General features: G+C 41.3%; 1 protein-coding gene across 1 annotated transcript in view; it reads left to right on the forward strand.

The window, feature by feature from the left end:
• The window catches only part of GALNT9 (polypeptide N-acetylgalactosaminyltransferase 9), a 377,187-nt gene that overhangs the window by 164,677 nt on the left and 194,943 nt on the right, over positions 1-17,567 (forward strand). The window contains exon 4 of the mRNA XM_056533112.1: positions 7,678-7,852. Within this exon, the coding sequence (XP_056389087.1) occupies positions 7,678-7,852 (175 nt within the window). The remainder of the gene's footprint in view (positions 1-7,677; positions 7,853-17,567) is intronic.

Below are 17,567 nucleotides of genomic sequence, written 5' to 3' on the forward strand. Positions count from 1 at the left end.
GACTGCTAGCTGACATTGGGAGCTCAGACCTCTTGCTGCGACTCCGGCCACACATCCCTACTCTGCTGCGACCTCTGCCTGCGCCTGATGAATTTAGGCTTCTGCCACTCCACTGTGCATTTCCTGGCACCACTCTGCCTGACATACTTAGTGCGTATATGAGGGGAGTACAATACGCTTCACTATGCTTAACCCCTTAAGGACCAAGTGTTTTTCTGTTTTTGCACCTCCGTTTTTTTCCTCCTTAACGTTTAAAAATCATAACCCTTTCAATTTTGCACCTAAAAATCCATATGAGGGCTTATTTTTTGCGCCACCAATTCTACTTTGTAAAGTTATTTTACCCAAAAATGTACTGCAAAACGGGGAAAAAATCATTGTGTGACAAAATTGAAGAAAAAACACCACTTTGTACATTTTAGGGGCTTCCGTTTCTAGGCAGTACATTTTTCGGTAAAAATAACACATTATCTTTATTCTGTAGGTCCAAACGATTAAAATGATACCCTACATATATAGGTTTGAGTTTGTCATACTGGAAAAAATCATGTCTTCATGCACGAAAATTAATACATTTAAAATTGCCCTCTGTGATTGGTCCTGGGATTAGAGACCTGTGATTGGTCCCTGTGGACCAATCACAGTGTCTCTGTGTCTTTGTAACACTAACACCGGCTCCGAAGCTTTCAGTTCAGTCAGAATAGCGATCCGAGCCTTTGTTAGAGTGTTACACTGTAGCAGAGTGACGGAAGATTGTTAAAAGCTTTTTTAAAAGCTAAAATTTAAAGTAAAAGTACTAAGAAGCCCCCCTGTAGTGCCCCATACACTGCTGCTGCTGCCGCCGTCTGAAGTCTGCAGCCTGTCCGATCTGACAGGCAGCAGTGAAGATCCAAGCGCTTGTCACTGTATATAATAGTGACAGTCTTGTATAAATCTGTGCCCCAGTAGTGCCCAGCAGTGCCCCTCAGTGCCCACCTTACCCACCTGCTGCCTCCTAAGTCTGCAGCCTGTGCAATCTGACAGGCTGCAGTGAAGATCCTAGTGACTGTCACGATATATAACAGTGACAGTCTAGTGCCCATCAGTGCCCCTTACCCTGCTGTTGTCCTCCCTGTCTGAAGTCTGCAGCCTGTGTGATCTGACAGGCTGCAGTGAAGATTCTTGTAACTGTAACTGAATATAGTTACATTTTACAGTACAGTACAGTAATAAAAAGTTTCAGTTCCCAGAAGTCTTACAGTGCCCCGTACCCTGCTGCTGATTCATCATTCATTCATTCATTCATTCATTCATTTGTTCATTCATTCATTCATTTGTTCATTCATTCATTCATTTGTTCATTCATTCATTCAATCATTTGTTCATTCATTCATTTGTTCATTCATTCATTCATTTGTTCATTCATTCATCAACTGCTGCTGTAACCTGTGAACAGGCTACAGTGAAGAAATTGAAGTCTGTTACTAACCATAACAGTGACAGTGAAGAATGATATAAATTACTGTCAGTGCCCCTGAAGTGACTGTCACCCTTTCATCCCATCACCACCTCGCACACCTCCTTACTACCCTTTTACATTTTTACCTGGTGTGTCACTGATTTGTGACAGCAGTGACAGTTCGCCGCTGTTTTTTTTTTTTTTCTAGTGGCGCTTTTTGTTTTTCCGTAGTTATAAAAAAAGTAAAAAAATATATAAAATATTTATTAGTTATTAGTGACATCTTATAGTACTAGTGGTGCTGTTACAGTTTTTTTTATCTATACTCTCCACACCACAAGCTTAGTTCTAGGGATTTAGGAAGCGGTGACAGTTCGCCACTGTTTTGCTGTTCGCAGCACGGTTACATTTTGGTTGTTTGCTTCCGTAAAAAAAAAAAGTAAAAAAATAAATTATAAAAAATAAAAATACAAAAAAAATATAGTTTTACTGTTGTACATACAATATGTCAAGGCATCGCATGTACAGCACTGAGGAGGCATATGCCTTCTTGGCATCTTCCTCTGTTTCAGATAGTGGGGAAGAGTTACTATATTTGTCCTCTTCTTCCTCCTCCTCCTCCTCTGATTCTGATGAGGAACTTCCCCGCCAATGCCCTAGGCCAGGTCCTAGTACCAGTATTGAGCCAGTGGGCTCTGAGTGGGCTCCAGCTTCAAACTTTATACCCCATTTGCATGAGTTCGTGGCCACTGTAGGCATTCGTGTTGACACCACGGGGTTAAAAGAAGTGGATTTTTTTCAGCTCTTCTTTTCAGAAGAGTTGCTTAATTTGATAGTGGAGGAAACCAACCGGTATGCTCAGCAATTCATTGCGGTCAATCCACAGGCATATTATGCTAAGCCTTACCCATGGACGCCAACCAATCCACTAGAGCTAAAAAAAAATGTTGCCCTTTTGTTTAACATGGGCATAATTAAAAAGCCCACAATTCGCTCCTATTGGAGTAATGATATGCTTTACCATACTCCACTCGGTTTGAAGCCCTCCTCAAATTTCTACATTATGCTAATAATGAAAATTGTCCACCTCCCAGTGATCCAAATTTCGATCGCATATATAAAATTCGGCCCCTTGTAAACTATTTAAATCAAAAATGTTCTGAAGTTTACACCCCAGAAAAAGATATTGCAGTGGACGAATCTCTTGTGCACTTCAAAGGAAGGTTGCACTTTAGGCAATACCTGCCTAACAAACGGGCCAGGTATGGGGTAAAACTTTATAAATTGTGCGAGAGCGCAACAGGCTATACACACAAATTTAGAGTTTATGAGGGGAAAGACTCTAAAATAGAGCCCCCAGAGTGTCCCCACGTACTAACAACAACTGGAAAAATAGTATGGTATCTAATCAACCCCCTGCTAGATCAAGGGTATAACATCTACCTTGATAATTTTTACACTAGCGTCCCATTACTACAATGCCTGTTTGCAAGGGGACTGTGGCCTGTGGTACTATCAGGCGAAGCCAAAGGGATTTGCCTAAAATTTTTGTACGGCAGAAGTTGAAGAAGGGGGAAAGCAAGACTGTGTGCAAGGACAACATGATGCTTGTCAAATACCGGGACAAGCGTGATGTCCTTGTACTAACCACCTTACACCCAGACAGATTCACCCCTGTCCAAGTCCGTGGTACCACAGAGAGTGCCCTTAAACCGGTGTGTATCCAGGACTACAATAAGTTCATGGGAGGGGTGGATGTGTCTGATCAGGCCTTGCAGCCGTACACTGCCTTACGCAAAACTAGGACCTGGTATAAAAAATTGGCACTGCACCTCTTCCAAATTACCATGTACAATTCATTTGTGGTGTACAAACGTGCAGGAAATACATGCACATACCTGCAATTCCAGGAAAATGCTATTAAGGACTTTCTGTTTGGGGATCAGGAAGGGGAGGGAAGCAGAGCTACAGGATCTGAGAACAGAATAGTTCCAGGGCGACATTTTCCTGGGGTCGTTCCCTGTAGAGAATCGGGGAGTAGGCAATAGAAGCGGTGTCGGGTGTGCTCCAAGCGTGGCGTTAGAAAAGACACTATATACCACTGTGAGACATGTCCCCACAAACCCGGTCTGTGCATTGAAGACTGTTTTAAAATCTATCACACAACATATGATATTTAAATTTGTCCCCTTTAACTATTTTTAGAATGACTTTGAATAACTCTACCCAACGCACCCTTAGAATGACATGTGAGCAATTCAATAATTTCCCCTTTTTCTCCACTACACTATTTCCAAAAATCTAATTGGCAAACCCCTAATAAAACTAAAAATTTCCATTATACCCCTAGACGAGTACCTTGGCAGGTATAGTTTTATATTTTCAACATTTTGCTAAAACTCTAACAAAACAAAAAAAATTCCATTATACCCCTAGATGAATACGTTGCAGGTATAGTTATATTTTCACCATCTTGCTAAACCCCTAAACAAAACTTTAAAAATTTCTATTATACCCCTAGATGAATACCTCAGCAGGTTCCCGCTGTTCTGGCACCATAGGTGCTTCCTAAATCGGACATGCCCCCCCAAAAATTCTCTCTCCAAATTTTGCTCCTTCCCTTCTGAGACCTGTAGTTCACCAGCAAAGCATTTTACGTCCTTTTATGGGTTATTTCCTTGCTCAAGGGAAATGGGGCTACAAATTTTGGGGTGATTTTTTAGCTATAACCCCTTGTAAAAATGCAAAATTTGGGGGAAAACAAGCATTTAGTGATTTTTTTTTACATATGCAAAAGTTGTGAAACCCCTGTGGGGTATTAAGGTTCACTTTACCCATTGTTACGTTCCCCAAATGGTATGCCATGTGGGTTTTTTTTTTTTACTGTCCTGGCACCATAGGGGCTTCCTAAATGTGGCATGCCCCCAGAGCACTTCCAAAAAGCCAAATGTAACTCCTTTTCTTCTGAGACCTGTAGTGCGCCAAAAGAGCACCTATCGTGCCCATATGGGGTGTTTTCTGAATCGCGAGAGATTGGGCTTCAAATTTTGGGGGGTAATTTCTGCTTTAACCCTTTGTAAAAATGTAAAATTTTTGGGAAACCAAGAATTTTAGGTAAAAATTTTTTCTTTTTTTTCCACATATGCCACAGTCGTGAAACCCCTGTGGAGTATTAAGGTTCTCTTTACCCCTTGTTACGTTCCCCAAGGGGTCTAGTTTCCAAAGTGTGATGCCATGTGGGGGGGGGGGGGGTTTGCTGTCCTGGCACCATAGGGGCTTCCTAAATGCGGCATGCCCCCAGAGCAAAATTTGCTTCCAAAAAGCCAAAATGTGACTCCTTCTCTTCTGAGACCTGTTGTGCGCCAGCAGAGCACTTTTCACCCCCATATGGGGTGTTTTCTGAATCGGAAGAAATTGGGCTTCAAATTTTGGGGGGTATTTTCTGCTTTAACCCTTTGTAACAATGTAACATTTTTGGGAAACCAAGCATTTTAGGTAAAAATTTTTTTTTTTTTTTTTACATATGCAAAAGTCTTGAAACCCCTGTGGGGTATTAAGGTTCACTTTACCCCTTGTTACGTTCCCAAAGGGGTCTAGTTTCCAAAATATGATGCCATGTGGGGTTTTGTTTTGCTGTCCTGGCACCATAGGGGCTTCCTAAATGCGGCATGCCCCCAGAGCAAAATTTGCTTTAAAAAAGCCAAATGTGACTCCTTCTCTTCTGAGACCTGTAGTGCGCCAGCAGAGCACTTTTCACCCCCATATGGGGTGTTTTCTGAATCGGAAGAAATTGGGCTTCAAATTTTTTTACATATGCAAAAGTCGTGAAACACCTGTGGGGTGTTAGGGCTCACTTTATTCCTTTTTACATTCCCCGAGGGGTCTAGTTTCCGAAATGGTATGCCATGTGTTTTTATTATAATTATTTTGCTTTTCTGGCACCATAGGGGCTTCCTAAAGGTGACATGCCCCAAAAAACCATTTCAGAAAAATGTTCTTTCCAAAATCCCCTTGTTGCTCCTTCCCTTCTGAGCCCTCTACTGCGCCCGCCGAACACTTTACATAGACATATGAGGTATGTGCTTACTCGAAAGAAAGTGGGCTACAAAAACAAGTAAAAATTTTCTCCTTTTACCCCTTGTAAAAATTCAAAAATTGGGTCTAAAAGAACATGCAAGTGTAAAAAATGAAGATCTAGAATTTTCTCCTTCACTTTGCTGCTATTCCTGTGAAACGCCTAAAGGGTTAAAACACTGACTGAATGTCATTTTGAATACTTTGGGGGTGCAGTTTTTATAATGGGGTCATTTGTGGGGTATTTCTAATATGAAGACCCTTCAAATCCACTTCAAAACTGAACTGGCCCCTGAAAAATAGCGAGTTTGAAAATTTTGTGAAAAATTGGAAAATTGCTGCTGAACTTTGAAGCCCTCTGATATCTTCCAAAAGTAAAAACTCATCAATTTTATGATGCAAACACAAAGTAAACATATTGTATATGTGAATAATAAAATAAAAAAATTTGAATATCCATTTTCCTTACAAGCAGAGAGCTTCAAAGTTTGAAAAATGCTAAATTTTCAATTTTTCCATGAAATTTTGGGATTTTTCGCCAAGAAAGGAGGCAAGTTACCACAAAATTTCACCACTATGTTAAAGTAGAATATGTCATGAAAAAACAGTCTCGGAATCAGAATGATAACTAAAAGCATTCCAAAGTTATTAATGTTTAAAGTGACAGTGGTCAGATGTTCAAAAAACGCTCTGGTCCTTAAGGCCAAAATGGGATTGGTCCTTAAGGGGTTAATAAAGTGTGTGTATGTGTGTTTCACTTTTTTTCTCTAATTTTTACGTTTTTTAGGTAGTACTACTACTCCCAGCATGATGGGAGCTGTAATACCTGTACTAATAGACAGATCACAGCAGGTATCACTCCTGACACCAGATGCGATTGTCCTTTCTATTACAGAGATGGAGCGGCTTTCTCCTGAGCTGGTATTTTTGCACTATACTCCAGCCAGCCAGTGATGTGAATAAAATTCACATCACTTATTCAAATTTCCTGGAGAGAGCTGTGATTGGCCAGATGGTTCCAGCCACTCACAGCTCTCTGCGGTAAATATGAATAATAGGTATATATACGGCATATACTCATACTACAGTGGGACCAGAGAAGAGCGGCCGCCCGCATCTATACATAATACAGGACGATCGCATCGGATGTCAGAAGTGACACTCGTTGCAATCTGTCTATTAATGCAGGTACTACAGTTCCCAGCATGGAGCAGAGTGTGCTCCATTTGGGAGCAGTAGTACCTGCAGTTAAAGAGGTATTCTGGGCAAAAACATCTTATCCCCTATCCAAATGATAGGGGATAAGATGTTTGATCGTGGAGGCCACGCTGCTGGGATCCCCGCGATCTCTCTGCAGCACCCGCGTTCTATGCGGGGCTGCATCTCCAGTTTTGGAAGCCTCCGGGTTTCCGGGACTTGGGACATGACGTCACGCCCCCTCCATTCTATGGGAGAGGGCGTGACGGCCATCATGCCCCCCCACAGACATGAAAGGAGGGGGCATGGTGTGATGTCACGTCCCCAGACACAGCCCTGTATAGAATGCGGGAGCTGCAGGGAGAGTACGGGGGGTCCCAGCAGTGGGCCCCCCGCGATCAGACATCTTATCCCCTATCCTTTGGATAGGGGATAAGATGTTTTTGCCCAGAATAACCCTTTAAGGACAGATCACAGCAGGTATCACTCCCGATGCGATCTAAATGCAAAAAAAAAACACCCACATCTATACAATGTGCAGGACGATCGCAGCGTGTGTCAGGAGTGACACCGGGGAGATCTGTCTATTAGCACAGTTACTACTACTCCTACCATGGAACAGTCTGTTTCATGCTGGCAGTGGTAGCACTAACTAAAAAATGTTTAAAAAAAATACAGAGAAAAAAGAGAAACACACACACTTTATTAAACGCATTATTAAAATACATTACTATAAAAAATTTGCTGAGAATTTGTTCGGACCGAATTGATTTAAAAAAAAAATCGGCTAAATCTAATTTTTCATCTCTATTCAGAATGTTTGGTGCTGGTGGCCATGATGTCACACACACCATGCCCCCTCGTGATGTCACGCCATGCACCCAGATTGTTTATAGTCTATAGGTGGTCCACAAGTATTTAACTGTGTGATATGCAATAACAACAATTAATTTATTCTTGTGTTTCAGTGGAACTGAAATTCAACTTGGATCAATATGTGAATAAGAGATACCCTGGCCTTGTAAAAATAGTTCGTAATACCAGACGAGAAGGACTAATTCGAGCTCGGATACAAGGATGGAAGGCAGCCAGTGCACCAGTAGTAGGATTTTTTGATGCACATGTGGAATTCAACACTGGATGGTAAGTGTCACATTCATGCTTCCCTAGCATGTTACTAGGGCTGACTGTAAGGGGTTGATCTATCTGCAGTAACTCAAACTTGCTTTCTCCCACCATACAGGTTGCAAATCTATACATATAAAACTCAATGGGGGGGATTCATCAATCTATATAGAGTAATTGTAAGTGTATTTTCTTGCGCAAAATCTTGCGCAATGATATTTTCTGCGTTCTTTTTGTGCGTCTTTTTTGATGGAACTTTTTCTAAAGTTGTCACCCTTCGGGTATACCGTAGAGCCCTTTTTCATATAGACATGGATTTATCAACTGCGTTTTTTTTTTTTTTGGATGCACAAAAAGAACGCAAGTCTCATTTTTTTGCGCAAATATACACCACCTCGGAAGACACGTACCGAAGTGTGTATTTTCACACAGTATGGACTGCAACTCCCATCATGGACAAAGTCCAGGGGCTGAGGTGCAGATCACAGAAGGTCATTATCCAGAGACCCGCTGCGATCCGCATTTATTAACTGTAAAAGTCGGCGGTACATGCGGCTCCACTGCGCTGACACGACTTCTATATACAGCTGTCATAATTAATAATCCCACGCCGCCGGGAGAGGGGTGCTCTGATTGGTCAATAGCTATTCTCCAATCAGAGCTCCCCTCTCCCGGCAGGGATTTTGAATTATGACAGTCTACTGTATATAGAAGCCGGTGGCAGCGCGATGTAGCCGCATGTACCACTGGCTTTTTAATTTAAATGCGGATCGCAGCAGATCATTCTGGAGATCTGCTGCGATCCGCATTACATCAGTACCAAGGGAATGGGGGGCGGCCCACCCCAGGTACCCCTTAGATCAGACCGTGCCCCCCTTGTGCCCCCCCAATTTAACCCGTTCCCGCAGAATTACATATATAAATGTTACGATGTGCAGGTAGTTCGTGCATCATGACATTTATATATGTCATGCAGTTAACCCCGCGATGCGCTGCATCACACGGGTTAACTGGCAGAAGTCCCGCTGTTACCAGTGGGGGACAACTTCTGCAAGCCCCCCCCAGGACCATCTGTGGATGGTCCCGGTCAGCGATCATTGTGGTTGGTCCCTGTGGACCAATCACAGTGATCGCTGACTGTGGGGGGGTTAAAGTTCATATCCCCCTCTCTTCCCGCCCCTAGAAGTCAGGGGAAGAGGATCTTGGGAGCTGCGTGGGGCCGCGGCACATACCTGCTGTGGTACTGGCGGGGACGGCGCGGCAGTAAGGACTGGGGACAGGCGGCAGGCAAGTGGAAGCAGCAGTGAAGATCGCCGTAAAGTGATTAGTGTTGCTGATATCGCCAATCAGATTTCTTCTTTTATTTGTAGATGCCTTTTTAAAAATGAAATAGGAAATCTGGGTAACTTTTCCTCTGCACAGGTTTTGATAAATCTCCCCTAAGTCCATACACCACAAAAAAATGCTGCCACAAATTTTGTTATAACCATGGTTTTTAGGTCCCTCGTCCCAGTCCTCTTTGGTCTTCTCTGTACATGTGACCTTGTGAGGTAACGGTAAAGGGGTGCTCTGTTTTGAACTAGGCCCCAAATGAGCTATATGGACCCCAAAACCAGTCCACACACAAATGCTGCCACCACCTGTCACTTACAGTAGACAGGAATCCACAGTTTCAAACACACCTCTTTTCACTGTCGAGCACAGTAACATCCATGAGCCACAAATTTTACTCTATAGGGACTTAGGTACAAAAAATATAGAAATAAAGGGGAAAAAAACATAAAAAATTTAATACAACAGTTATTAAAATAAAAAGGGAGAAATTAAACTGAAAAGTCCATACATGGGTAAAGAAGTATACAAATCCATTTGAAATTTAGATGTAGGGATGGGATATGGGGTTGGGATATGACAACAATATATGAGGATGGGATTTGAAGTCAAAAGCTTCCTCCTGCGTTGATTTTCCTCCCCAACAAGGATTAGGAAGGAAAAACAGGACAATGCCGGGTACTCAGCTGCCACCACCTTGGAAACTTGTGTCCAAGATTTTGGTGCTGGATCATGATTTTTTATGCCTTTAAGCAGGGGTGGGGCTTGAATAGGTACAGCATTACTCTGTTCAAATGCCCCATCCACCATCTTCAGGCCATAGAGATATGCCTAAAATACTGTAAATGTCATCATTGTCTCAATTGTGGTTCAGTTGTCTTTGAGAGTCCAGGACTCTATATTAATATCCTACAGTTCTGATACTGTCAGTCCCAAAACTGAGAACAGTACATTGCTCTGCTTTTATTAGCACCTAAGTACAAATGGATTGGAACAGGATAGATATTTTCTATTCCAGATGTATGTAATAATCTAGCTATTATTTCAATTTTAAATAATAATAAAGCAACACATTTTGCATAAATGGAGTTAAAGTGTAGTTATAAATACATTGCAAAGCTTATTTCCTATTGTCTCACTGCTGTATGAGTGAAAAACCCTCATTTTATGCTTTATTGTTGAATATGAATAAACCAATTTTCACTTGCTAAGTGGATTTTGAAGGTTTTATGGGGCACTTACCTTCCTGTCTCATTTGTTTTTGCTTTGAATTAAAGTGTTTGTCATCCAAACACATCACAGTACAACTCTTTTTGTTTCTTTACCAGCACTGTCATTAAAATAGTTGCACTTGGAAATCATGTGCTATCAATTAATAAAGATATGTAAAAACAGCAGAATGCCTGTCATGTTTCCTAAAATTCAATCCCTATTGCTTATATTAACCTCTTAGTAACTGCCGATACATCTTTTTATGGAGGTCTCTAAGGGTACTTCTTCTAGCCCACCATGTTTTCACAATGGCCTTAGAATACACTTTAGAGGCTCTCCCATGCAGAAATTCGGCCATCAGTTGATAGCTTGTTTCTCGCTGTAACTACAAGAATCTTACAATGTACAAGAATAATTATTTTAATACTTTATTAAATTATTTTAATTGTTTTATTACAGGCTTCTATTGTTACTACATTATTAGCAATGTAGTAAAAAATCTATTTAAGTTTGGTATTGCTGTAATCATATTGACCTACAGAATATTGATATAATGTAATTTTTACTGTATGGTGAATGGCGTGAAGTTAAAAGGCAACAAAAGAATGACAAAGGTGACATGAAAAAGAACAACTTGTCCCGCAAAAAACAAGCCCTCATATGGCTTTGTTGATTGAAAAAAATATAAAGTTACAGCCCTTGAAAGGTGACAATTCGAAAACGGAAAAAAAAAAAAAAAACTTGGGCACTAAGACTGCAAAGGCAGGCCAGGGGAAGGAGTGAAAGAACATAACTGCACAGGGGATTGTTTGTTTACCTTCTATGGCCCAGATTTATTAAACTGTGAGAGAAAAAAGGGAGTTATTTTCCCACAGCAACCAATCACAGCTCAGCTTTCACTTTACCAGAGCTTGTTAGCTGAGCTGTGATTGGTTACTGGGGGAAAGTCACTCTATTTTTTCTCTCACACAGTTTGATAAATCTCCCCCTATATGTTTTATATCCTTTTCAACCTGTAGTATGGGTACTCCAGGATGTATATATCCTGATACTATATGCTCAATGTGCACTGCAGTGTATGATTAGAGACTTGGGGTACTTTGGTGTAATTCATTTAAGGAGAGGTAGGCTTAGGAACATTAGGCTTATGAACATTGAAAGACACTGATTTATAAGGTTGTTTTTCATTGCTCTCCCTATGAGTAGTATACATCTTATCCATAGAGTATGAGCAGTCAATCCTCATTAGAGATTACACTTTAACAAAGTATTCATTGGAAGTTCTACAGTGTTTGGTGATTTGTTACACTTTTATTTAGTTAATATTGTAAACATCTTCACCTTTAAAAACTGACAATGTGAGTAATATTTAAATATCAAAAAGTTTATACACTTAGAAATTAAATAAACCCAGGAGCTTTAATTGTTGGTAAAAAAAAAAAAAAAAAAAAAAAAACAAACAAACAAACAAACAAATAAAAAACACATTTATTGTAGTTGAAAGAACAGTTTTTACAAAGTTCCAGTGCATGGTGTGAAAACTAATCGATAGGAACACTGGGTAGCTGGGTAGGGTTCCTGATAGTCTTTACATGTGTCCTTCCATCTGTTTGCCTTGAGGTGAAGTATAGTTGTTTTGTCTTTATTAAGAGCATTATTGTAGGATATGTGACCTTTCAAGTGAAGAGTGGTTTATCTTATCATTACTCTGTAGCTATAAATGTAGCTATAAACGTTACATGCAATTAAGGGGTACTTCGTTGCACACATCTTAATCGGGGATGAGATGTTAGATGGCGTGGTCCTGTAGCTCCATGCCCGATGCCTGGCATTACCGGCAGCTATGCCCCCTCCATTCACCTCTATGTGAGGAGGCGTGACGGCTATGTACTAACCGTCACTCACCCTCCCATAGACATGAATGGAGGGGGCATTGCACGACGTCACGAACGCGGAAGCTGCAAGCTTCCGTGTTCCAGACGCTGCTGCTGCCAGCGCAGACATCGTGGGGTCCCCAGCATCTAGATAGGGGATAATATGTGTGCAGCGGAGTACCCCTTTAAAACCTCCCAAAATAAATGCCACCCAAAATTGCATGGAAAAGTGGTCTTCTATGGTAGTGTTCTTTCCAAGAAAACAGCTGGTATGCATAATCTATGGTTGGATCTGGTCTGGATAAGTCTGTCCAGACCACAGTATAGTCTTCTTTTTTAGAGAGGTTTCACTATATTTGAGAAATTCTATTCATAACAGATGGGGATCATTGATTTTACTATTGTAGAATCTAATGAAATTTTTACTAATCAAGAACATATAAAGTCTAGTCAACCATGAACTGACCACTAGTTTGAAGGTTTACGTTTGAAATGTAAATTAGAAAAAGAACATCAGACGTGACATTTTCCAAATAACTATTACAATAAAACAAAAGCACTATCTACCTCTCCTTCTCTCTATGGAACATGAAGTTGCCTGTTGCCTGAACGAGCAGGCTGAGAACGAGATAATTACTTACTGTGGATGTCCTAGAAGTGACAGCTTATTACACCCATTAGAGCATGGCTTAATGTTCCGTCAGTCACATTCTGCAGTGCCAGAAATATTTCCTTGAAATATTAATAAGTACTATGAAGAGGATATATAGATGTAATACAAATAATAACAAGGGGGAAGACGGATCACAAAGCAAAGCTTGGTTCGGTTAACCTCTAGGTCTTTTATTAGTAATGCTCTAATTTACCAAAAAAAAACTATTAGGAATAGATTATTTTTATGCTAATATAAAGCAAATAACAAAGGTAAAATAGATTCACCTCATGCCATTTACTGAACTGCTCTATCTGAATGCATCTGCCTGAAAGTGGTTCATCAAATGCCCTTATTGCTGCCTACTAATGGAGATTTTTATTGCAAATCCATACCCATTGAGGAGGCACAATGAATCCCTACATTACAGAGATTTGTCAGTAATGTACACATGCTCTGCTTGCAACATTTCCAAGGAGAAACAAGGAGACTTACTTAGCTTTCTCTTGTGACTCTTGTCTACCAGCCATGGATAAATATATGTCTTCATTTTCAAAACTTGGTAATTCACTTTCAGCAAATACCCTTAACCATATTTAAATTGCAACTATTTTCTAAATAACAATTGTGAATCCAGCTAACTCTAATACGCAAACAACATTAAATATAAAAAGCATTAAGCCTTGTATAGAGAAGTTAAAAGCTCTAAATATAACAAGAAGAAATGTCTTTTTACATTACAGGGTCCAGGCTGCTGTGAAAGGAATTAGTACAGATATAGCTTTTGTTATAAATCTTTAGCTGTATTGTTTAATGTCCAGTACATAGGGCATATGTATATACCTTAAACTTAAAGGGATATTCCAGGATTTTTTTTATTAATTTGACTATGCTACAGGTGCTGTAAAGTTAGTGTAGTTCATAATATAGTGTCTTTACCTGTGTGTGACGGTTTTCTCACAATTCTGTGACTTTCAACCCAATATTTATTTTTACCAGCATACAAAATGACTGTTGTCTCAGATTTTTCCCAGGTTGCAATGCGGCCGAGACCTGACTCCCTAGTCAGCTGATGACAGGGAGCCTGTCTGCTTCAATAGGTGGGGGGATCGCTTGGTGGGAGAGAGATCAATGTGCAACTAATGCAACAGCTGTAGGCACCCTGATGATTGAAAACCACAGGTCTTTTGAATGGATGCAGCTAATTTATGTTTCAATGGGTGGGGTGGCTGATGTGTGGGAGGGAGGAAAATGGAATTGTGGGATTTGTAGTAAAAAAAAGAAAAGTCAAACAGGAAAAGATAGCCACAGTGTTATGGTAATCTCACAACATAGCCATTTAGCCCCAAGACAAGCGTAGATCCTTCCTAAGCATGTCCATTACTGTCTGCCAGGTACATACTAAAATCACCTTATGGTGGATAACCTCTTTAAGGATCTTTTCACACCACATCAGTCAGTGTCTGTTTGCTGTTTCCTAAAGGGGTACTCTGTTGAAAAAAATAATATTTCTAAATCAACTGGTGCCAGAAAGTTAAACAGATTTGTAAATCACTTCTATTTAAAAATCTTAATCCTTCCAGCATTTATCAGCTGCTGTATACTACAGAGGAAGTTCTTTTCTGTTTGATTTTCTTTTCTGTCTGACCACAGTGCTCTCTGCTGACAGCTCAGTCCATGTCAGGAACTGTCCAGAGCAGGAGAGATTTGCTATGAGGATTTGCTCTAGCTCTGGACAGTTTCTGACATGGACAGAGGTGTCAGCAGAGAGCACTGAGGTCCGACTGGAAAGAGCTACACAACTTCCTCTGTAGTATACAGTAGCTGGAAGGATAAAGTAACTGGAAGGATAAAGAAGTACTGGAAGGATAAAGATTTTTTTTAATAGAAGTAATTTACAAATCTATTTACAAATTTAACTTTCTGGCACCAGTTGATTTAAAAAAAAAAAAAAATTCTACCAGAGAACCCCTTTCAAGTAGATATATCATGGAGAAAAACGTAACCCCTATTCAAAGTATAGATGATAAGTTTTAGATTGTGCTGTTATCTCCTGCAAGGGACCCTGGCTCTCCCCAGGAACAGAGCATGTTGGACCCCGCATAAAGCGGGGGATGACATGCCCCCTCCATGCATCTGTATGGGATAGCTGGAGACAGCCAAACGGCTTTCTCATAGAGCTATATGGAGGGGGCGTATCGGTCACTGCTTTATGCTGGGGTCGACCCATCCCGTTCCTAGGGAGAGTCGGGGTTCTATGAAGAAGATGGTGGAGGGTCCCAGCGGTAGGACTTTGGATAAGGATACATTTTTCTGCATGATATATCTCCTTTAATGGTATCTTCCAGCATGACTGTAAACATACCCTTAAACCCCAATTATGGTGGCCTTTGTTAAGAGGTTTATATTGCAGTCTTAATTCTTGTGTGGCAGTAAAAAAGTATACTATGCAGTATAAAGTTTTGTAATATTGTAGCTGAAAATCCCCTGACGTATACCTGCACACTGCTAGACACAGTGTGAAAAAAACCTTCTTATAACATATTAAAGTTGCAAATGTTGAAATTCCATATTATACAAAATTTTTACTATCTCAAAATTAGTTTGCCTAACATAGCACGCAGTATGGTAAACTAGTTGAGCTCCACTGTCATTGGACTGAATGGATCCGAAAGTCTACTGCTCAAAAAAAAAAAAAGGGAACACTAAGGTAACACATCCTAGATTTGAATGAATGAACTAATCGTATGAAATACTTTCGTCTTTACATAGTTGAATGTGCTGACAAAAAAATCACACAAAAATTATGAATGGAAATCAAATATATCAACCCATGGAGGTCTGGATATGGAGTCACACTCAAAATCAAAGTGGAAAACCACAATACAGGCTGATCCAACTTTGATGTAACGTCCTTAAAACAAATCAAAATGAGGTTCAGTAGTGTGTGTGGCCTCCACGTGCCCGTATGACCTCCGTACAATGCCTGGGCATGCTCCTGATGAGGTGGCGGATGGTCTCCTGAGGGATGTCCTCCCAGACCTGGACTAAAGCATCCGCCAACTCCTGGACAGTCTATGGTGCAATGTGGTGTTGGTGTATGGAGCGAGACATGATATCCCAGATGTGCTCAATCAGGTTTAGGTCTGGGGAACAGGCGGGCCAGTCGATAGCATCAATGCCTTCCTCTTTCAGGACCTGCTGACACACTCCAGCCACCTGAGGTCTAGCATTGTCTTGCATTAGGAGGAACCCAGGGCCAATCGCACCAGCATATGGTCTCATAAGGGGTCTGAGGATCTCATCTTGGTACCTAATGGCAGTCAGGCTACCTCTGGCAAGCACATGGAGGGCTGTTCGACCCCCCCCCCCCAAAGAAATGCCACCCCACACGATTACTGAGGCACCGCCAAAACAGTCATGCTGGTGGATGTTGCAGGCATTCTCCACGACATCTCCAGACTCTGTCACATCTGTCACATGTGCTCAGTGTGAACCTGCTTTCATCTGTGAAGAGCACAGGGCGCCAGTGGCGAATTTGCCTATCTTGGTGTTCTCTGGCAAATGCCAAACGTCCTGCACGGTGTTGGGCTGTAAGCACAACCCCCACCTGTGGACGTCGAGCCCTCATACCACCCTCATGCAGTCTGCTTCTGACCATTTGAGTGGACACCTGCACATTTGTGGCCTGCTGGAGGTTATTTTGCAGGGCTCTGGCAGTCCTCCTCCTGCTCCTCCTTACACAAAGGCAGAGGTAGCAGTCCTGCTGCTGGGTTGTTGCTCTCCTACGGCCTCCTCCACGTCTCCTGATGTACTGGCTTGTCTCCTGGTAGCGCCTCCATGCTCTGGACACTACGCTGACACAGCAAACCTTCTTGCCACAGCACGCATTGATGTGCCATCCTGGATGAGCTGCACTACTTGAGCCACTTGTGTGGGTTGTAGACTGCGTCTCTTGCTACCACTAGAGTGAAGGCACCACCAGCATTTAATAGTGACCAAAACATCAGCCAGGAAGCATAGGAACTAAGAAGTGGTCTGTGGTCACCCCCTGCAGAACAACTCCTTTATTGGAGGTGTCTTGCTAATTGCCTATAATTTCCACCTGTTGTCTGTTCCATTTGCACAAAAGCATGTGAAATTGATTGTCAATCAGTGTTGCTTCCTGAGTGGACAGTGTGATTTCACAGAAGTGTGATTGCTTCAGAGTTACATTGTGTTGTTTAAGTGTTTCCTTTTCTTTTTTTTTTTTTTTTGAGCAGTGTACAAAAACTATGATAATTGATGATTTTTTTTTTTTTTTTTTTTTTGCAAATTGCACATGTCTAGTTGATGAAGAATAAAGCATGCAGAGGCCTGTTCAAAATGAACATTTCTGTGTTTGGACTGCAATTTCAGCCATCTCAGAGTATGGAGAACACAATCCCCTTGAGTGAGCAACCTCCAGGTTGTGGTACCACTGACCCATGAAGCAATGCCAGCAAGGGCAGATAACTGAACACAAGACTGAGAGTCCTCTTTAAAATCTTTTACTGACTTGGCAGACAACTTTGGCTGATCCTGCTGAATTCATCTGGACCAAATGACATTCTAATGTGTATGGGGGCATCAGATGATGTCAGGGAACAAAAGGATGGGGCATGTTGGATCTCAGCTGCCTAAT

This window comes from Hyla sarda, chromosome 1 (genome assembly GCF_029499605.1).
Source record: "Hyla sarda isolate aHylSar1 chromosome 1, aHylSar1.hap1, whole genome shotgun sequence".
NCBI lineage: Eukaryota > Metazoa > Chordata > Amphibia > Anura > Hylidae > Hyla > Hyla sarda.